The sequence below is a fragment of the Silurus meridionalis genome, chromosome 29 (genome assembly GCF_014805685.1).
Source record: "Silurus meridionalis isolate SWU-2019-XX chromosome 29, ASM1480568v1, whole genome shotgun sequence".
In the NCBI taxonomy this organism is placed as follows: Eukaryota; Metazoa; Chordata; class Actinopteri; order Siluriformes; family Siluridae; genus Silurus; species Silurus meridionalis.
In genome coordinates, this window is record NC_060912.1 from 11,250,039 (window position 1) to 11,273,070 (window position 23,032).

The 23,032-nt window shown below is 42.8% G+C and overlaps 1 protein-coding gene across 1 annotated transcript; it reads left to right on the forward strand.

Moving 5' to 3' along the window:
* Positions 1 to 1,740: 1,740 nt before the first annotated feature.
* On the forward strand, positions 1,741 to 21,126 carry eepd1 (endonuclease/exonuclease/phosphatase family domain containing 1). Its single transcript, XM_046844248.1, has 7 exons — positions 1,741 to 2,683; positions 14,361 to 14,412; positions 17,570 to 17,680; positions 17,806 to 17,940; positions 18,485 to 18,623; positions 19,692 to 19,886; positions 20,665 to 21,126. The coding sequence occupies exons 1-7, from the start codon at positions 2,031 to 2,033 to the stop codon at positions 20,871 to 20,873; spliced, it is 1,494 nt and encodes a 497-aa protein (XP_046700204.1). The 5' UTR covers positions 1,741 to 2,030; the 3' UTR covers positions 20,874 to 21,126.
* Positions 21,127 to 23,032: the final 1,906 nt, after the last annotated feature.

Genomic DNA, 23,032 nt, shown 5'->3' on the forward strand with positions numbered 1-23,032 from the left:
ATTCAGGAAGACATGTCCATGTGTGATGTCTCCTGAGACATGAGAGAGAAGTGAGTCTGATCTTATGGAGATCCATCAGTGGAGAGGTTTCTGGACCTTCAGCGCTTCCACGGTCTTCATCAGAGCGTGACGATCTGTAAAGGGCAATCATGTTCACAGTAGAAGAGTCTAAAACACACAAACACACACTTCTTCTCTCTAAAGGATCTCCACATGGGGTTCTGGTAAGACAGATTTCAGTGATGAGGCTTTTTTTGTTCTTCTCAAAAAGATTTCCATCTTCACATCACATCATACAAACGGTAAAGACGCACTAGATAGTGATTAAGATCAAAAGAAAAACACTGGAGAATATATTTAATGTCCCTTTGATGTCCCTTTGATGTCCCTGAAATGCCCCTGAAATGTCCCTTTAATGTCCTTATCTCACCTCAGTGGGACTCTTGGTAATGTTGTTCCTGCCCAGTGGAGATCCACAGGGGCAGAAAAGTGAAACTGGGGCACGAATTCTCTCGGACTCGGTGTGTTTATGGCAACAACCTGTTACATCACCTGGTTACTTTTGTTGTACTCCTCTTCTCTTCTGAGGTCCTGGGGTTGTAGTGTGTGTGTGTGTGTGTGTGTGTGTGTGTGTGTGTGTGTGTGTGTGTGTGTGTGTGTGTGTGTGTGTGGTGAAATATTTCAAAAGGTCAGAGTGGGTCATTGGAAAATGCCTCTTCATGAAGAGTGTGTGAATTAAAGTTGAAATGATATCATCAGTGCCACTGTTTATCCACACACACACACACACACACACACACACACACACACACACACACACACACACACATTTTCCCCTCTGTAGTCATGACCACCGTTTGCTGGGACTGAGACAGCGATTGAGAGACGGCCAGCTGGCACACATCTGTAAAGAGGACGAGTCTTGAGGGAAAATAAAGTGAAGCCTGTGAGATGAGGATCTGATGATCATCCTTCATTTGACCTTCGGGGATTTGAACAAAAGTATTGGGACACCCGACTTTTCCACATATATGTGGTTCTTCCTCAAAACATTGGCGACACTCAGTTGAATACGAGTCTTCGGATGTGGTAGCATGAAATTTTCCTGTCACATGAACTAGGAGACCCAGACCAGTCTCCTCCAGCATGACAATGCTCCATAAAGATCTGCTTTACATGGTTTGGATTTGGTGGAAGATCTCCTGCTGTAAACCCTATTGAATACCTTTGGGATGACTGAGAACATTAACTGCACCCCTGGTGGCTGAATGAATCTCCAAAAAAATCTAGTGGAAGATCTTCCCAGAAGAGTGGAACTTACTGTAAGAGCAAATGGAGAGTAAATTTGGAAAGGGATGTTCAAAAGGAAGCACATAGCAATCTTAGATTCGGGTGTCCACAAACTTTGACCTATATACCTTGGGCTCCTTCCACTGAAGAAGTGGAGAAACAGGACCTGAAAAACACAAGACCTTCATGGAGAAAGGATGAAAAGTACCAGAACTTCATGTGGAAGTGTTTCTCCTCTAAATAAATCATCATTTTAATATTAACATTTAAACAAACTAAAATAAATGAATAGAATTGAGATCTGTTTCTGGGTCACAATGCTGAAGGAGACGTTAGTTCAAGTATTTTGTCCAGCTTGGCTTTCCACACTAGGTTTCAAACGTCATCCAAAGCCACGCCTCATTAGAGCATGAGAGCCACGCCCACTCATGTCCTGAGCTTGTTTGGTTTGAGTGAGTGTGTGTGAGAGCTCGAGTCCACCCGAGCGCGCGCACACACTCACACACACACGCGCACATATCTATCTATATACATATATATATACACACACGCGCGCACATACAGGCACGCGTGCGCGCACACTGCAGAGGAGCTCCAGAAAAGCGCAGGAGAGCACAAGTGCGCGCTCCCACGCGTCCTCTCTCATCCTCTCCACCGCGAGCTGATGCGTGCCGTGCTGTAGAGAGAGAGAAAGAGAGAGAGAGAAAGAGAGCGAGAGAGAGAGAAGGTTCTCACGGGTCATGGGAGGAAACCTGGGGTGCCACCGCTCGCTCCCGGCGGATCCCGGGGACGTGCGGCAGCGCGGACGCAAGTTCAGCGCGACCTGCAGCTTCGCGCACGTCTCCGCGCACAGCAACTCCGAGCGACTGAACGTGAACGCGGCAGGCGAGGAGGAGCTCATGACCCTGCCCGGGGTGACCCGGACGGTCGCGCGCTCCATCGTGGAGCACCGCGCGCGCATCGGCGGCTTCCGCAAAGTGGAGGATGTCGCCCTGGTGAGCGGAATCGGAGCCGCCAAGCTGCAGCTCATCAAGCCGGAGATATGCGTGTCGAGCCGCAAGGGGGGCAACAACAACAACCACCACCACCACCACGACCAGCACGGTGACGCGCACAAGGAGAACACGGAGCAGGAGCACCGCGCGTCTTTCGCGCAACCGTGGACGCCCTGTGCGCTCCTGAACACCACGACCCCCAGCACCGAGCTGCACCTGCCCCCCGGCGGACCCGCGATCATGCAGTCCGAGCGGCCTGAAGTTCAGCCCCCACCGGGCGCGCGCCACGGCAAACCAGTGGTGCGAGTGGCCACGTGGGATCTCCAGCGCTGCTCCAGCGACAAAGCCCACAACCCCGGGGTCAAAGAGGTGGTGTGCAGGACCCTGCTGGAGCGCGAGTGAGTAAACATCTCACATCTGACATCTACTTCTACATACCGTATGCAGGCTTCCAGTAGATACATAAATACATAAATGCATAAACATGACATACACAGGGTCAGACACAATCATACAGCCTGTAGTGCGCAGTTACAACCTACAGGAACCCTATAGGACATAGCATTTAAATATTATGGAGTTTAATACCCTATGTAGTGGATAAGAACCCTAATGAACATATACTGTGATTATAATGTCCTTCAGTACCCTATGTAGTGCACATGTAGGTTATATTAAGTACATTAGTACACTATGTAGTGCACATGTAGGTTATAGGCAGTACTTTAGTACCCTATGTAGTGCATATGTAGGTTATATTAAGTACATTAGTACCCTATGTAGTGCACATGTAGGTTATATTAAGTACATTAGTACCCTATGTAGTGCACATATAGATTATAGGCAGTACTTTAGTACCCTATGTAGTGCACATGTAGGTTATAGGCAGTACTTTAGTACCCTATGTAGTGCACATGTAGGTTATAGGCAGTGCTATAGTACCCTATGTAGTGCACATGTAGGTTATAGGCAGTACTTTAGTACCCTATGTAGTGCACATGTAGGTTATAGGCAGTGCTATAGTACCCTATGTAGTGCACATGTAGGTTATAGGCAGTGCTATAGTACCCTATGTAGTGCACATGTAGGTTATATTAAGTACATTAGTACACTATGTAGTGCACATGTAGGTTATAGGCAGTACTTTAGTACCCTATGTAGTGCATATGTAGGTTATATTAAGTACATTAGTACCCTATGTAGTGCACATGTAGGTTATATTAAGTACATTAGTACCCTATGTAGTGCACATGTAGATTATAGGCAGTACTTTAGTACCCTATGTAGTGCACATGTAGGTTATAGGCAGTACTTTAGTACCCTATGTAGTGCACATGTAGGTTATAGGCAGTGCTATAGTACCCTATGTAGTGCACATGTAGGTTATAGGCAGTACTTTAGTACCCTATGTAGTGCACATGTAGGTTATAGGCAGTGCTATAGTACCCTATGTAGTGCACATGTGGGTTATAGGCAGTACTTTGGTACCCTATGTAGTGCACATGTAGGTTATAGGCAGTGCTATAGTACCCTATGTAGTGCACATGTAGGTTATAGGCAGTGCTATAGTACCCTATGTAGTGCACATGTAGGTTATAGGCAGTACTTTAGTACCCTATGTAGTGCACATGTAGGTTATAGGCAGTACTTTGGTACCCTATGTAGTGCACATGTAGGTTATAGGCAGTACTTTGGTACCCTATGTAGTGCACATGTAGGTTATAGGCAGTACTTTAGTACACTATGTAGTGCACATGTGGGTTATAGGCAGTACTTTGGTACCCTATGTAGTGCACATGTAGGTTATAGGCAGTACTTTAGTACCCTATGTAGTGCACATGTAGGTTATAGGCAGTACTTTAGTACACTATGTAGTGCACATGTAGGTTATAGGCAGTACTTTAGTACACTATGTAGTGCACATGGGTTATAGGCAGTACTTAGTACCCTATGTAGTGCACATGTAGGTTATAGGCAGTACTTTAGTACACTATGTAGTGCACATGTAGTTTGTAGACATGTTCTGTGAGTATGATGTTCTTCAGCACCCTCGGCACAGAGGAACTCAGGCGTGTATCCCAGAAGGCCTCTCTGTAGTGCACTACATTACAGTAGAGTCGCTCTTTTCTTTCTGCAGTGATCATGAATTTAGGACGAATCCCAGGCGGCTCCTTATTGAAGGCTAAAAGTGTGTTTTGAACTGATTTCGATGTTTTCGTGAGGATTTTTGGTGGCAAATGTGTTTAATGTGTTTGGAGAGACGTTTATGTGTATATTTACATGTATATCATGGCTGAAGCGCAACTTGGACTTCCTCATAAAAACGTGTGTGTGTGTGTGTGTGTGTGTGTGTGTGTGTGTGTGTGTGTGTGTGTGTTACTAGTCTTTATTGAAGTGACCAAAAGTTGAGGGACAGACAGAGTGAGAGACAGTGTGAGACAGATAGAGTGAGACAGATAGAGAGAGAGAGACAGACAGACAGAGTGAGAGACAGACAGAGTGAGAGATAGAAACAGAGAGAGTGAGAAACAGCATGACAGACAGAGTGAGACAGACAGAGTGAGACAGACAGAGTGAGACAGACAGAGTGAGACAGACAGAGTGAGAGACAGAGTGAGACAGATAGTGTGAGAGATAGAGACAGACAGAGTAAGACAGATAGTGTGAGATAGAGACGGAGAGAGTGAGAGATAGAGACAGAGAAAGTGAGAAACAGCATGACAGACAGAGTGAGAGACAGATGAAGTGAGACAGACAGAGTGAGAGACAGAGAGAATGAGAGACAGAGTGAGACAGATAGTGTGAGAGATAGAGACAGACAGAGTGAGAGACGGAGAGAGTGAGAGATGTTTGCTCTCTGTTTAAACAATGTTGTAGCGTTTTTTTTTTTTTTTGGGAAACTCGACCGGATGCTCCGTCCTGGAAGACGAGGGTTCAGTCTGAAGATAATGTTGTCCTTTTGCTTTTTATGATGCACTCAAATAAACCTGTCCACTGCAAACCAGAAGACACTCAGACACTCATCCGTCTCTCATTTATATTTATATCATGTGTTTGTTCTTTTATTCAGTTCTCACTCACATGATCCAGATATGGACCTCAGTGAGCAACAGCGTGGAGTTTTTCATGACTTTGCACAAATTACTGCATATCTGTGTGTGTGTGTGTGTGTGTGTGTGTGTGTGTGTGTGTGTGTGTGTAGGTGTGTTTGTATGTGTCAAAGTTCTCCTGGTTAGTATTTCAGTAGTTTCTGTTCAGTCATGCATTTCCTGGTCTCTGGTCTCCAGTAAGATCTTTATAAAAGAACAGAATAAGAACACGAATGCATTTGTGGTTCCTTTTCTGAGAACACTGAAGGCACAGATGTCCTTCCAACATGGACTTCAGTGGTAGACACTAGGACATGATCTGCATATGATTGGTGGTATAGGTGGGACTGGAGAAGCTGTAGAGACTGGTGTATTTGGTGGGACTGGAGAGATTGAAGAGGCTATAGAGACAGGGAGAATGCTTGTAATGGTGGTATTGGTGGGACTGGAGAGACTGGGAGAATGCTGGTATTGGTGGAACTGGAGAGACTGGGAGAATGCTGGTAATGGTGGGACTGGAGAGACTGGGAGAATGCTGGTAATGGTGGGACTGGAGAGACTGGGAGAATGCTGGTAATGGTGGGACTGGAGAGACTGGGAGAATGCTGGTATTGGTGGAACTGGAGAGACTGGGAGAATGCTGGTAATGGTGGGACTGGAGAGACTGGTCTGAGCTTCACCATTTTTAATGTATACTATAAATCTTTTTTTTTAAAAAGTGACGTATTTTTTAATGGGTTGTAGATGACATATAGTCGCAGATACGCTGCTTACACTGTGGCGTAAGAGGAATAAAACACATCAGGATCAGAAAACATCATACTGGAAGTGATCAGAAGTATTGGCACCCAATGTGCATTTAGTACAGTTTTTCTCCTTTGAGATTTTCCTTGAGAAAACAGAGCGACTGCGAGGCTTCTAAATACACAATCTCTCCTCATCCTCCAGGGGCTAAAGGTTCTGTCTTGTGGAATCTCCTCTTTTTTCCAGTCCTGACATTCTTTGTGCGAGTGCGTGTGTGTGTGTGTGGTCAGGAAACTGGGTCAGTCCTATCAAAAGCTTTACTGATTACTGAGTGAACATATGATCTGATGGGTCCTTGCTGTGTGTTTTCTGTTCTCTGGTGCTCGAGTGCTGAGACTGAGGGCAGGTCGGATGTGACCTGTATTAGCCTCGGTCACCACGTCTTCACATCTCCAAGCCGTTTATTACATGACGGAACACACCACTCCCTCCTGCAATCTCCCTAATGCATGTAAGCCAAAGGGAAACTGGGTAGCAAACAGTCTGCTTTGGAGGTTACATAAGTTCATCATTTAGAAAGCACTGGAGACGCTTACTCATAAATGTCCTACAGTAACCCTGCTCCCACACACACACACACACACACACACACACACACACACACACACATGCACGCACACATGCGCACACCCTGAAAGACAAACAGCCTGGTTCATTTCCATAACGCTGTTAGCTTTATCCCTGTTTACCCGTATGACTTGGAGGTCCACAATGCAGCAACATTTGGACAGGAGGAGACGGACTACGTCTCAGCTCCACCACATGTCCTTTGATCATCCATATTACACTGAATTTATGGGTACCATTTTTTGGATCTCCATTTCGACTGGTCAGAAGGTTCATTCGTTTGTCTAGAAAAGCAACTCTGACACTGGGTCCGGTCTCGTTTCTATAGTAACGGACATGGAGACTGGTTTCGGTGCATCTGAAGCATAAATAAAGTGGAATTCTTGTATAAGCAGGAAATCTTCCTCATGGAGATGTTTTGGTTGAAGGAGCATTTAGGAAAAGAGCCTCCAGTGTCAGACAGTTGAGTGTATGTGAGACACTCTAGAGTTTCCCAGTCATGTGACAAGCTTTGTTTATATATATATATATATATATATATTCACAGATTCACCGAAGTCATGCATTGATTTAAAAATGTGTTAATCGGACACAAGTTGGCATTTGATTCGTTCTTTGTGTCGTTCTAGAAAAACTATTAACTATGGTAACTGCTGTAAATATCTCCTGCCTTGTTATTGTCCTACAAGGACACGCCCCCACAAGTGCTTTCTGCATACATACTGAAGTGCTGTTGTAATGAAAGTGATATTATTGGACGGACGGCAGGAGGACAGCGTCTTCTAACCATCTGTAAAAAAATATATAGACGTATTCTGGATGATGATGATGATGAAGATGATCATCGAATCTTGTTCTACAGGTTGATTATGTTATGAGGCTTTAGTGGACGCTCTGGACTTTTGCAAACAGGCCGAGCTGCTGAACATTTCACTCAAATCAATGCAAAAGGAAGGGAAATGCGCCAAGCAACTTTCAAAACATGTCCGTGCATCACCCGAGCGCCTTCACGCCGTCCCGCCAAACACGAGTGGAGAAACTGAAAGCAGGCCAACACACTGCTACAAGTTGTGGCTCCTTTAATTCGGTTTCTTTGGCCTGATGAAAGCAGAGGTAACCTGAGGTCAGGCTGATTAGATCACACCAACCCACTGCCTCTCAGCAGACTGATACTCGCTTCTGTTTACATTTACGCCATTTGGCAGACGCCCTTATCCAGAGCCACTTACATCGATCTCAATCATACAGCTGAGCAGATATGCGGTTTGTGGCCTCATTTAGGGGCTCACGAGTGGCAGCTTGGTGTGGCTGGGATTTGAACTCACAACCATCAGATTCAAAGTAAAATGATTTTAATTATGTTAGTTTTTTTTCCCACTAGATTTTGTGGAGCACAATTTGTGTTATTAAAGTCAGGTAGTGCTGGAAGTGAGAAGGTGAGGAGGTCTGGGGTGCGAGTGTGTGTGTCAGCATTCACATTCATCCCAAAGGTGTTCAAAAGGGTTGGAGCTCTATAGCAGGAGATCTTCCACAAACTTCCAACCCATGTAAAACAGATCTTCATGACTTCATGGCTTTGTGCACAGGAGCATCTTAATGCTAGAGGAGACTGGTTCGGGTCTTTTAGTTCAAGTAGTACTGCATCAAGGGACAAACAATACAGATACAATTGTGTGTTTCCGACTCAGGGTTGCTGTTATAGACAAACGAATGAACCACAATTTTGTATGATGGATCCACTCCGCATAACCACAATTATGGTGTCAGATTAATAATCAGAACATATCTAATGGAGCTGAGAAGTTTGGCTCCTCATTAGCATCAGGTCCAAGTCATGTAAATCCAGCGTGAAGGTAAAACGAATCAGCGAACGTGTTGAAGGACCTGCCAGTTATCCATGAGCACTCTGATCACATCAGTTCAATCAGCCTGATGATGAAATCAGTGTGATTGTGTTAGCTGTGTGTGTGTGTGTGTGTGTGTGTGTGTGTGTGTGTGTGTGTGTGAGTGTGAGGGGTGTGCAGGGTTCGAGAGTAATCTAAGAAGTGCAAATAAGAGAGAAGTTGCAAAAGAGGAGGAAAAAAAGCGTAGATAATTTGAAATTTCCGAGCTCCAATGATTCAGCTGATTTTTTGTTTTTTTGTAAACCTCTGGTTATGTATGTGCTCTGAATTAAACAGATGTGAAGGTATGAACATGGTTGCTCTGTGGTTGAGGCATTGGCCTTTGGCTCTAAAGGTCATGAGTTCAAATCCCAGCCACACCAAGCTGCTGCTCTTGGGCCCCCGAGCAAAGGCCCTTAAACCATAGCTGATGGATAAATGAGATACATGCAAAACACAGGATGGGACCCAAGACCTGAAGTCAGGAATGCCACCTATTCCACTATTCTAATGAAGACGTTGTGATTAAGTCTTATCTTCAATCCTGAAGACCAAAAGTCCTAACAAAGTGTGAAAAACCGCCTGCGATTATTTGATGAATCGCTGCACACCTGAACATATCAGGACCTCTTTATTTATTTAGCTCTTTAAACATCATTATAATTACATCCCTGATGAGTAGGTCGGGGAAAAATACTCCCCGAGGAGATATGTGGGAGAGACACCTGGGGAGGAACCAGACTCTACAGGGAACATGTGAAATTATTGATCATTACTCTTTCATTATACCAGTGTGAAGAGTGGATTGTGATTGGATGAAGGTTAGGTGTGAGTTCAGAGAAGATTTTGGGTGTCAGTGAAATGTATATTGTTATTGTAGACATTTCCTAACTAAGTGAACTTCATGGAGGATTTGATGAACTGGAGAAGAAGACGAAATAGTGAAATAGAACAAAAAACAGCAATCTTCTGGCACTACTTTATGATTTGGAGCAGCAGAATTCTAGCTGTAAAAGGCAGTATATTAAATGCAAGCGTTTTTAGAAGTTGACCAATTAATCAACATCGACATTTGATTGCTGAAACTATCAGCTATCAGCAAAATTTATACCGATAGTTTTTCCGGGTTGCGTTATACAGTACAAGAGCGGCCTCTAGAGGTGAATCACTGATGCCATATGCTGTTTTGTCTTTTTTTTTATTAATTTTGGCTATAGCTGTTTTTATTTATTTGAAGTGTTACTTTTTGTTTGAATTTTTCCACAATATTTATTAAATGAATATATTTATTACGTTTTTATGATTTGGTACTTTTTTGTAATAAAATGTAGTACTATTTTACATAGTGATTTTTTGTTTTTTTTTTTTTTTGTTTATCTAGTATCCATTTAAAAAAAAAAAATTTTAGTTGATTACTTATAATAATGAGTACGATTCAACCTAGATATTGGTATCGGTAAAAACCACTATCGGTTGTCCTCTATCTATGATCTAAGCCAGGGGTCTCCAATCTTTTCCAGAAAGGGCCAGTGTGGGTGCAGGTTTTCATTCCAACCAATCAATGGTTACACATGATAGTCATTAAAATGAAGATCATTAGATTTGAACAGGAGGAATTTGGTGTGGACTTGCTTAGTTGGAATAAAAACCTGCACCCACACTGGCCCTTTCTGGACAAGATTGGAGACCCCTGATCTAAGCTGATAATCCACGACTAGTTTTGAGGCCTGGCACTGTTATATTGATCTCTGCTTGGAATGTAGACTGATTTGTGTAGCATGTAACGTTATTTTTTTTTTAATCATTTCTACCCTGTATAATCTCTACAGACTCTGAGGCAGTACTCATGTGGTGATCACGTGTACGCTGGATACACGTGGGGCCTCGTGAAAATAACCGCTGTATGAAGATAAACAGGAGTCTGTGGGATAGAAGGATGTTCAGTATTGAGTTTTGGGGTTTAGTGCTTGGACTTTCTGCACACTTTATTAGGAATAATCGATGGACTGCTTAATAATCGGTGCTTCTATTTCAATTAAATGTTTTAATATTCTGAATTTCTACTAAATTTTAAGTCACGGAAACACATAAACAATCATTATCCAGCCGGTGCACACAGCATCCCGACTCTCCAGTGTATGGCGAGGTGACGTGAAAATGCTCTCTCGTGGTCTCGTGGCCAGGGGTAACAAAGCCCTGCCTCACACTCATCCCAGCTTTCAGATCGTTTGGGAAGCTGAGATTGATAAAAGAGGTTGATTACAGTACATAGATTAGATTACATAGAACGTTCTACAGTGTTCCAGTCAATTCTACTGGGGTTATTTGGGTACATTGTTGCATTCTCTTTTCTTTCTATTATAATTCATTCTATTTTATTCGTTTCTATACATTCTGTACGTTCTCCTGTTGTCCTGAAGGAGACCCAAAACTGTTCCAGCTTCATGAAGATCTGCTTTCCATTGGTTGGAAGTATGAGGAAGATCTCCTGCTATAAAACTATTGAACGCTGACTGCACCCAAGAACTTCTCGCCTTCTCACCTACATCACCACCTGACTTTAAGACTTTAAATAACATCTTTGTAGCTGAATGAATCTCCACAAAATCTAGTGGAACATCTTCCCAGAAGAGTGGAGCTCATTATAAGAGTGAAGGTGGACTATGTATGGAATGAGACGTTCAAAAAGGAGCACATAGCAATCTTATGGTCAGGTGATGGACTTTTAGCGATGTGGTGTATCTAACCTGGTGTGAAAAAATTGATTAGACTAGTAATATAAAGTGTGTGTTTGTGTGTGTTGGTTTGGTTTGTTGTTTATAAGTCAGGAGCAGCCCAAGTTCATTTCCAAGATAAGACTTCCTAAAGACTTCCCCATGCACTTTTTTTTTTTTTTTTTTTTTTAAGTGTGACACTGAGCTTCCTGTTTTCCTCAGAAACAGGAAGTGGATGTTTTCGTTAGCATCGCTAAGCAAATAGAAGTGATGATGCAGTTGATCTGCTTGCTTTCTAAACACAAGAGTTTCCAAAGAGACCGTGTCTGTGATGAGTTGTTGAGGTTCACGTGTCATCATATAAACCCCACCCTCCACACACACACACACACACACACTCACACTCACATTCACTCCACACTGACGTATATTCTTTTCATTTCCTTTATTTTGGAAAAGCCGTCTCGTAATAAAGTGCGACTCTTAATGGAGAAAAACGCTGATGTATCGTTTTCCCCTCGGCTTGTCTATGAACTATAGTGACCCCATTGACCATCAGTGGTCACATGCTGTGAATGTGCTAATGCTAATTTTTGGTTTTTTAGTTAACTGCTAGTTCACATTTCTCACTTATTACTTCATAGCTTTTTCCTTCCCCTTCCCCAACCCAACAGCCTCACGAAGAACTTTTGAGGAGCACAACAGTTGGTTATGTTTAGAGTTTTGTGTTACACGCAGTGTTGGACAGTTATGAAGTAAATGTGATTAGTTACTGTACTTAAGTAGCTTTTTCACTGTACTTTACTGAAGTGTTTCCATTTGGGGAGACTTTTACTGTAACTTCACTACATCTGAAAGTCAAATATCTTATTTTTAACAGCGGTGGATGAAGTATAAAAGCATGTAGTTGAGTTAAAGTAGAGATTCATGAGGTAAAATGTTCCTCCAGTAAAAGTAAAAGTGTCCTTTTAAACCTTCACTTGAGTAAAAGTACAAAAATATTTGCCTTCAAATAAACTTAAGTCTCCAAAGTACTGATTTATTATGACTATAATGTTCCTATTATCACTTTTATCACTTCTTTATCTTCTTTATCAGCTGTAAAAACTTATAATCAACTACTTAAAAAAAACGTGTAAATGAGGTCACGTGTGTTGTGGTGAGTTCGAGTCTGGAGTTTCTTCATCATTTATTCCTCTCTAAATGTTCTGCTTGATGTTGAACTGATGCTGAACTGTATGTTGGTGATCAGTAGATGCACAGAGTGCCGATCAGAGCACGTGTAAAAAAACGTGCGCTCGACCCTGATTGGTGTGTGTTTCACCAGTTACGTTTTTATCCTCATAAATAAAAAGGAACGACTGATTTCACAGTAAAAGGAAGATATTTGACTTTGAAATGTAGTGAAGTTAAAATCTCCTCAAATTGAAATACTTCAGTAAAGTACAGATACGTGAAAAAGCGACTCAAGTACAGGAACGAATTACATTCACTTCATTCCTGTTCATCACTGATTATTACTGATTATCAGTCATACAGAACATACAGTTCAGCATCAAGCAGAACATTTAGAGAGGAATCAATGATGAAGAAACTCCAGACTGCTGAACTCAGCACAATTTTACGATTTTGTGCTCAATGTTCTGGGAGTCACATTAAAGTCTTGTACAGGTGATTAACTGAAGAGTCTTGAGATAGAAATGATAATATGAACATTATTGGCGTAATAAATAATAGAACTTTGGATATTTAAGTGCATTTGAAGGCAAAAACGTTTGTACTTTTACTCAAGTGGTTTAAAGGGACACTTTTCCTGGAGTCGTATTTTACCTCATGTATCTCTACTTTAACTCGGCTACATGCTTCCTGTTCTTCACCACTGGTGCCACGTTTCTCACAGCTGTATTCCATTCTCTCGCTGCTGTAGCTGTAACATGGTCCAGCTGTTCACTCCTGATAGTAAATGGGGACAGAGTTCAACGTGACACAACGCTAGAACAGACCCAACAAGCCGCTTGTGTTTCAGATGATCTGTGCAAATGGTTGATTGTGATATTGTAGATGTTTCCTATTGAACTTATGGAGCTCCATGAAAGATTTCTGCATGCGGTGATTTTCATCACCTCGGGATGTTATTCACCTCCACATCGTGCACCAACATCCTGGAACACCTCACACCTTGCTATCTAATGGATTAGCGCTTGTATATAGCTGCTTCTAATGGGTGGTTGTTTCTGTGTTGTCTCTTCATCCTAATAGGAACATGTGAGGACGTGGATAAGATACGGTGTAGTGTTTTTTTGTTCCGTCAGGGAAACTTCTCTCCGACTAAAGTAACACCGAATCCACAGCGAGCAAATAAAATTCTGCCTGCCAAACACTTGTATAGCGTCCCTGAAGTAGCATGTGTTAATAGAGGACATTTAGTCATCAAGGCTTTTGTAAGAATTTTCATTTCCTGTCTGTGTGCAGCAGGTTTACTGCAGATCAGGATGGATGTCTGGGCCGCTGTTTTTTTTGTCAGATCAGCTGTTCTGCTGGGTTTCTGAGGAAGATTAGCATAGTGCCTCGTGAATGCGAAAGCTGCTGATTATGTTGACGTCACCAGGCTGCACTTTGTTCCCTGGCGGAGTGCTGATCTGTCTATCCATCCATCCGTCTGCATGTCTTTTCGTCTCTATGCCTGCGGAAACAAACAACTTTATTATCATCATAAATATTGACTTTTGTGTTGCTCTGTTTGTTTCCTTTTGTGAAACTGACTAGAAACTGATTCACCTCCAGAAATCCACTGAAGTGTCCTTATGAACTAATTCATTCTCTCTCTCTCTCTCTCTCTCTCTCTCTCTCTCTTTCTCTTTCTCTGTCTCCATCTTTCTCTTGCCATCTACTCTTTTCTTTCTTTCTTTCTTTCTTTCTTTCTTTCTTTCACTCTTCTCCTCTCCCCCCCCACCCCTTTCCCCATGTCCTCTTTCTCTAATCAATCTCTCTCTCTTTCTCTCTCTCTCTCTATTTTAGCATCAAGTTGTTAGCGGTTCAGGACCTGGCTGATCAGCAGGCATTGGAGAAGGTACACATCACAGCTGCTCCACATCACACATCTTCGTTGTGGTTCTCAGTGTCTTCACTCATGCTAAAGGAGAGCGCAGGAAAGCCGTGATAGAAAACAAGTGCCAGTGCATTTACAGTGTAAACATCAGCACATTTACAGGAGCACTGAGCTGTGACGAGTCCCATATCAGCCTGATTCATCTCCAGCGTTTTACTGCTTCATCTGTACACTCAGGGATTTCAACCTCCTGCATTCAGAAACAAACAGAAACCAGAGAGGTTTGAGTTTATACACGAAAATCCTTCTGCAAACATCAGGGTTAAACCTGAAGACCAAAACACCCTGCAGGTCGTCATGTTCTTCACGAAAACCTACACAAATGTTACTACTTTACCTGCAGCTCTAACAAACGTCCCAACACTCGAGACTCCTTCCATAAAAAGCCTCATCACGTCTGTCCGTCTGTCTGTCTGTCTGTCTGTCACTCTGTCACTCTGTTAGTTTGTCTGTATATTTCTCTCTCTCTCTCTCCCCTCACCCTGATCTAAGAAATGTGTGGCTGGTTACTATTTTGGAGGTGATATTTTGTGTGCGAGCCGTACGTGTCTTCTGGAAGCCGGTCATCTATAAATACCCCGGCTGTTACTCTGTGTGTGTGTGTGTGTGTGTGTGTGTGTGTGTGTGTGTGTGTGTGTGTGTGTGTGTGTGTGTCTGCGCGTCCCTTAAGCATAACTCTAACATTAAATACACCACATCCTTATTTCATCCTCATCAAATCATTCAGTTGGAATGGGGGCGGAGTTAACCAGGAATAAGCCACACCCACTGGGAGATAAGTGTTTTCCAGAGAAGTTAAAGAAGAAATTTAGCGCGCGCGCGTGTGTGTGTGCGTGTGTGCGTGTGTGTGTGCGTGTGTGCGTGTGTGAACAGGAAGTGATATAAACAGGGCCAACAGCAGCACTCAGTCCTGATAGACAGGTGCATTGTGGGGGATTAACACAGTGTAATGGGGTCGATAAGAGCCATAAAGATTAAAACACGTGCAATTAATAATAAAACATCAGCACTAATGGTGTGTGTGTGTGTGTGTGTGTGTGTGTGTGTGTGTGTGTGTGTGTGTGTGTGTGTGTGTGTGTGTGAGAGAGTGAGAGAGTGAGAGAGAGAAACCTGCATGTGTTCCTCTTCTTTTCACTCTCTCCTTTCCAACATCCTTATTTTATTCACTTTGTCCTTCACTTTTCTCCTTCTGTGTTTCTGTCTATCTCGATCTGTCTCTCCACAAATCTTTATATTATTTCTTTTCCTCTCTCTCTCTCTCTCTCTCTCTCTCTCTCTCTCTCTTGATCTCTCTCTCTCTCTCTCTCTCTCTCTCTCTCTCTTGATCTCTTTGCTCATTCTCTTCTTTTCCTGTCCCTGACTTTTTTCCCCTCCTTCCACATTCCTGAGTTTTCTTTCTTGCTCTCCTCCCATTTCCCCACTGCACTGCAGTCTGTCTGAGTCACATGGTGTGTGTGTGTGTGTGTGTGTGTGTGTGTGTGTGTGTGTGAGATTTCACGCTGCATGTTTCTTGTTGTCCTTCTGTTCTGCAGCAGTGAGTGCTGTACAGTTTGTCCTCATGTTGTGTTACTTTCTGTATTCACGCCAAAGTGGGTGTGGCTTCTGTATTAGTCAGTCTTATTGAGAGGGGCGGGGCTTCTGTATCTATTAGTCTAAATGAAAGCATGGCCCTTGTATATATCAGTATTAATGAAGGAGGCGTGGCCTCTGTATCTGTCAGTCTAAGTGAAGGAGGCGTGGCCTCTGTATCTGTCAGTCTGAGTGAGGGAGGTGTGGCCTCTGTATCTGTCAGTCTGATTAAAGGGAGGCGTGGCCTCTGTATCTGTCAGTCTGATTAAAGGGAGGCGTGTACGATGTGTACAGTGTGTGACTGGATCGGACAGGAGCAGGTGTAGAACAGGACACTAAACACACAGGAGTTCATGGGGAACAGAGAAGTAAAGCAAACAGTCGCTACACCGAACAGGAGAATGTTGACTGTGTAAACTGCATGTGACCAAGGACATCAGACGTCTGGCTCAGAGAAATCATTCTGTTTCTTACCCACGGCATAAACGCTGCATATTTTATTCCATAAATGGAGGAATGTGATGTAAAGAATGCTGTGAAATTTCATCATCAACATTTTCTTTCTCTAATATAATCTCTGAAATGAGCTCCTCACCCTTTCTGGATTTTAGTAGCTCCTTATCTCAGATGCTTTATTACCCTGTGATGAGTTTTTGTGTTCATTGGGCTGCAAAAATGACCAATGACTCCATTAGGAACTATGTAAAGAATCAAAAGCATGGGGTGTCTGTGTAGCAGGAGGTATGAGATTACACCAGATTCTTCATTATCGATAATCTTTTTTTAAATACCAGTGGCAGGTCGAGCGTCTCACCCCCAGGCCTTCAGTGGTGTCCTACCTGAATAATGTAGGTTCAACTTCTCAGACCTTATTTTTGGAGACTCTTCAATTTTGAGACTCGCTTTTTATCCATTTCCAGTTACGTTGAATGTTTGGGAACAGTCAGGAGTGACCTCACACCTCCTGACGCAGGTTGTTTATGTTTGCAGGTGAAGGTGCTTCTGCATGCTGGTTTAGTTTTCGTCTGTAAGTGTGTGAGGAATCCGTCTGCTTCCAACTGCATGTTGGCTCTCATTGCGAACGAGTGTGTGTTTGCCAGCAGAATCTTCTTGCCGAAGCTCCTCGGTGCAGTCGTCACAGAAATATTCCCTTACAGTAACTCGAGCTGTGTGTAGTGCAGAAATCTGGAGCAGCCATCCATCAATCACTTTACACATCTCCAGGCTTTGAGTTTTAAAGAATTTTAAGCCCGTTGATTTTTTTTTTCCGTGTGTCTTTCAGAGCATCGTCCTAAATCACTGTTCTGCCTCTCTGACTTTAGTTTAGAGCCCCCTATTCCCCTAAAGATCAGCAGGATGGAATTAGTGGGAATCTCACTAATTATAGACAGTAAATGTCAAGAGCGCTGATCAGATTGCATGCAGAGGTGTTGCAGGATCAGGGTTGAGTGATTAGACAGACCGGATCTGCGTTTCCTTCCGTCGCCGTCTTTTCCTCCTGAAGAACCTTGTGTGTGTGTGTGTGTGTGTGTGTGTGTGTGTGTTTCAGTTTTGCACAGAGCTCAATCAGCCCACTCTCTCCAGTGTGTGTAATTGGAAAGGTCCTCGAGGGGTGTGGAAATGTGCCACTTCTGAGAAACCCACTGGAGAGTCTTGTATAGTAAGCACACACACACACACACACACACACACACACACATGCCCCCAATAGATATATACATATATAGTGTTATATACTGTTACAGTGTGTAAAGGTTTTCTCTTATGTAACTGATTCTCACGAAGGGTTCAGAATATTCTGGGTTCCTCTGGGATTCCTCGGCCGGAGTCCAACTGAAAGAGGCCACAGTTTTGGAGAGCGCTGCTGCTAATGGCAACGGGAACGACGCCCAGCCCAGAGCGTACCTTGGACACTTTTACGTAAGTAACAGCAGCTCTGGCAAGAAAAGGTCAAATAGGAGATCAGTGCAGCTCATAATGCTCGAGTCAAAAGATTGTGAGAGGTTTGTTTGAGACCAGAGGGTGACATGGCCAGGAATTCATTTCAGGACTAGATAAGCAAATGGTGTGATCTGTATGATTAAAGTGATTATTATGGATGACAGAGGGCCATTTCTTTATCATCATCATAAAATATGTAAATCTTTGTACACAATATGTACAAGTTTATGCATGACCAGGTTTTATACTTCCAGTCCCATTCACTTTTCATAACACATAGGTGCGGACGTTTCAAAATTTCTTTTAAACATTACAATGATGGATAAATACACTATATTTTTTATTTATATTTATTTATTCATTTTACTTTTTAAGACTTTTTTTATTGACATTCGTTTTTTTTCCCCCAACATGATAAACGCTTTATGAAGTTCATACGATGTGTTATGACACATTCATTATGATGTTCACAACAATTCGTTTCCTTCTGACCTCCCGTGTCTGATCTGTTTCCGTAACTCAGATCGGATCGTCCCAGCTCACCGTCGTAAACGTGCACCTCAAACCTCCATCCACGCCCAAGCAGCAGAACGGCCGGAGCCACAAATCCGACGAGCTGAAAGCCCACAGGCTGAGCCCTGGAGTACAGGAGACTCTGAGAGGTTAGATCTTCAGCGTCCCAGAATGCACTGCGGGTTTCGGTGTACCATGTTTTAAGGATGTGCGATTTGAGACTACAGAGTAAATCACAAAATGATTCAGTTTATTCAAATGCATTTGGAAAGATTACAGAATTTAAGATATAGAAGCAGAAAATGTGTACATTTATATCATTTCATATCAATCAATATCACACGAGAAGTGACGTTTGTTTTTTTCCTCCACAAATCAGCACAGTTACAAAATTCAATTTCAATATACGACAAGACGATGACTTCAAAGACTCTTTTAAAAGAAATTGGCTTTATAAAGGTATAAAATGACCATAAAAGAGAAAGCTGTCCATGGTCCTTAAAATACCAGCACAATAAAACACAATATAATATCGTCTAATTATCAAAAAATTCCCCCCAAAAATATCGATATAATTTAGTTTGAAATCAGTATCGCACGCCTCTGACTGCAGGGTTATGGGTGTGGCTTGTTGTCTGTCCGGACGGCGTTTTTGTGGTGTTTGTGCTGATGGAGCAGCAGCGACGAGCGAATCTGAAGCGCAGTGCAGCGTAAGCACACCGGCGCACTGATTACTCTTCAGTTTCCTCGTCTTTGAGTTTCTCTCAGAAGCTTTTTGAGGTTCGGTTTATTATAATCATTATTATAAGAAGAATGATCTAGTTACCATGGAAACATGAGTTTAAAAGTCAGGTACGGATGTAGGTGAGGAGGCCTGGGGTGCAGTCAGCATTTACTACTGGGTTGGAGCTCTATAGCAGGAGATCTTCCACACAATTCCAACCCGTGCAAAGCAGATCTTCATGCTCTTATTTTGAAGGGAAAATTACATGCTACAGCATCCAAAAACGTTTTGAGGAAGAACCACATCTTTCTTGAGAAGTGACGTGTCCCAATATTTTTGGCAAAATAGTGCAGCGTCCCCGAAACCTAGTTATTCTTAATTTTTTTTTTTTTTTTACCTAAAACAAAGTGTATCTGATCTTGGATACGTGATGATGCTCCTGGAGTAAAACCTGTGTGTGTGTGTGTGTGTGTGTGTGTGTGTGTGTGTACAGGTGTGAAGAACGTGCTGGTCGTCGGAGGCTTTGGTCTTCCTCCGGACAACATTCAGTTCGAGCCTCTGAAGAAGGAGAAGCTGAGTGCACTTGTGCCTTCCTCGGTCAACACCAACATCAGCACCAAAGCACCGCTGGGATCCAGCTGCATGGACAACATTTGGGCCAGTCGTACTATAAAGAAGCTCTACACAGGTGTGTGTGTGTGTATAAAATAATAATTTTATTCCTGGTTCCTACAAGAGCATGAACTTTACTCCTGTACATTCAGTTTAAATGTAATTGTTGACGAATGCAGTGTTTTGATTGGTCAGAAGGTTCTGGATCATTTTCCAGGACTACAGCTGTGGCAGGAGGTTGCTGCAGGGTTTATACGAGTAAAATCTGGCATCTAAAAGGTGTGCAGGAAAAAGTGAACTAATAATAATAAAGGTGGATGTGGTGCCTGAAGTTTCCTGTATAGTTTTTAACAGGTTATGGAAGGAGTCTCCAGGCCCGGTGCCAAGCTGTGGGTTTGTTTTGTCATTAACTAGGAAACAGGAAGTGTGTGAGAAGGAGCTTTTACAGCTGCTATAGCGTAAGCGATGACAGGAACTAGTGTGTCTTGTGGGGACGTTATATAACATTACACAGAACTGGATAAGGAAATGATCATGAAATTCAATGTGGTATAATGAAAAGTCGCGTCCCGAAAGCACTTTATTTTATTTGTTTGAAAGGAGCAGCATGTCGTTGTTGTATGTCCAACAGTGAAGCATGATGGTGGTAGCATCATCTTGAGTTTTAAAAAATTACAAATGGCCACTTTAATGCTTCAGTCTCATTTTAGTTGTTATGATAAAACTGTTCTGTATGTGTGGTACTTTCACGCTTAATGCCGCATGCACGTGTGGTTTTGTTTTGGTGTGTGTGTGTGTGTGTGTGTGTGTGTGTGTGTGTGTGTGTGTGTGTGTGTGTGTCTGTGTGTGTGTAGGTCAGTACTCCGTCGTGAGGGAGGGCCTGACAAACCCCTGGATCCCCGATAACTGGTCTTGGGGCGGAGTGGCCTCGGAGCACTGCCCCATCGTGGCCGAGTTTTACCTCACGTGCACAAGCGAGAAGATGATGAAGGAACCTCTGCAGAACGGCAGCAGCGTGGCCGTGGTGGAGAGGGATGACTTGGCACCCAAACATGAGCGGTGACCTTCGACCTGTGGAGACTGTGGTGGTGGTATGACATCACTACAGAGAGACTGAAATGGATGAATGGATGGATGGAGGCTGCGTGGTGTTTTTTTTCCCTGGATGTTGTACAGTAGAAATCATGTTAAATATGAAGGAATAATTTAAGGAAATTTAAGGATCCATCTGTTGTATGTATTTGATTTGTCCGATTACACGTGTGCTGAAAATTTTTTAATGACGTACGTGGAATAAAGCAATACTGAGAATTTAACTGATCAACCCAAGATAATGAAACTGTCTTATAAACAGAGATTTTTATGTGATATGACGTTCTTTTACTGAGACTGACAGATACAGAGGCCACGCCCCCTTCACTAAGACTGACTGATGCAGGGGCCACGCCTCCTTCATTAAACCTGATAAAGGTCACACCTCTTTTCTAACCTGATACAGATGCCACACCTCCTCCAGTAAGCCTAACAGATACATAAGCCACACCCCCTTTCCTAACTTGATAAAGGCCACACCCACTTTACAGAGACTGACAGATACAGAAGCCACGACTCTTCGCTACGACTGACAGGTGCATAGGCCACACCTCCTATACTGAGACTAAAAGCACAGAGGCCACGCCTCCTTCACTGATATTAACTGATAAATACTCCACACCACCTTCAGTGAGCCTGATGTGCAGAGGCCACGCCCACTTTAGTCATAATAACAGGCACAACATTTTACTACTCTAAAGTAGGACAGCAGGTGACTGTGTGTGTGTGTGTGTGTGTGTGTGTGTGTGCATGCATCCTTAAACAAACTTAAACAGCCCCATGATTCCATATTTCAGGAGCACTCAATCAACACTTAACCACCACAGATACAAAGTCAAATGAAGGTCAATTTGAAGTTTCACTTCATCCAGTGCTCATATTTGGGTTTTTGTTTTACATTGTGAATGAAGTTCATTAAATGATTGGAGAAACCTTTTTCCCAAAGGAAATCAAATGAAATCAGAGGAGCAGACAATGAAAGTCCAGACTGGAACATGAGCAACCAGTCAAAACAAACCCTGGCATGTTCTTCTCGTGCAGATGATGTGAAAATCACGAGCCAGTGCTGAATTTGGTCTAAACAGGAGTGGAGTCTCCTCAGCATAAAGATCTGAATTTGAATTAAATCTGTACATTGATATGTATCATGTCTGCCAGTCAGTGAAGCACGCTGGTGGTGGTGCTGCTGCTGGTGGTGGTGGAAGCATCATTATCATTTCACCCTTTGCTGATGAATCCCCTCTCCAGACTGAACTCCTCCACACAGTTTCTGGTCATGGATTTATCAATAAGCCATAAGATTCTTCAAATTTGGAGAATATATATTTTTTATAACCCTGTGACACTTTTCCAGCTATAAGATTGGACACTTGTTTCAATATCGTGTTGGTCTTCGCGATGCTGTTAGTTTCGATCTGTTCTCTTTTGGAAACTTCAGTGAGTCTATAATTGTACACAAACAGACTGATTATGCAACTTCTGATGTAGGGCTTTCACCCCAGCAGGGGCGAATACTTATGCAATAACAACTCTGATGTCTTGTTTCAGTAAATTTTGCTAAATATATTGATTTGTGTTTTTTTCCCCATTCGATTCAGCACTGTGTACATCCTGGAGATCTCAATCATCTCAATCATCTCGATTATCTTCAGTAAAACCAGGGTTTCAAAATTTGAAGTTTCCCTGGTGCGGGTGTGTTGAGTGAGGGCGCCATCTAGTGGCAGATGAATTGCACTAAAACAATGGGCTAATCAAATACTTTATACTTTGTGGACAAAAGTATTTGGACACCTGATTTTTCCAGCCAAATGTGGTTCTTCCACAAACTGTTACCGAAACACGCATTTGAATAGGACTTCTTTACATTTTCTCTTCACTTGAACTAGGAAACCTGTTCCAGCATGATGATGCCACTGTGCACAAAGCCATGAAGATCTGCTTTACATTGGTTGAAAGTTTGTGGAAGATCTCCTGCTGTAGAGCTCCAACCCTGTTGAACACCTTTGGGAATGTGAACCAGCGTGAACCTCACCGACATTAGAACCTTGATTTTACTAACACCATTGTGTCTAAATGAAATCTCACACAAATCTCCTCAAACATCTTCCCAGAAGAGTGGAGTAGTGATGT

Excerpts from the sequence above, each read along its gene's own strand:
- eepd1 (XM_046844248.1), top strand. The coding sequence starts at position 2,031 with ATGGGAGGAAACCTGGGGTGCCACCGCTCGCTCCCGGCGGATCCCGGG. Across the intron at positions 17,681-17,805 it reads CCACTGGAGAGTCTTGTATA|GGTTCAGAATATTCTGGGTT; the intron begins GTAAGCACACAC and ends ATTCTCACGAAG. Across the intron at positions 19,887-20,664 it reads TATAAAGAAGCTCTACACAG|GTCAGTACTCCGTCGTGAGG; the intron begins GTGTGTGTGTGT and ends GTGTGTGTGTAG.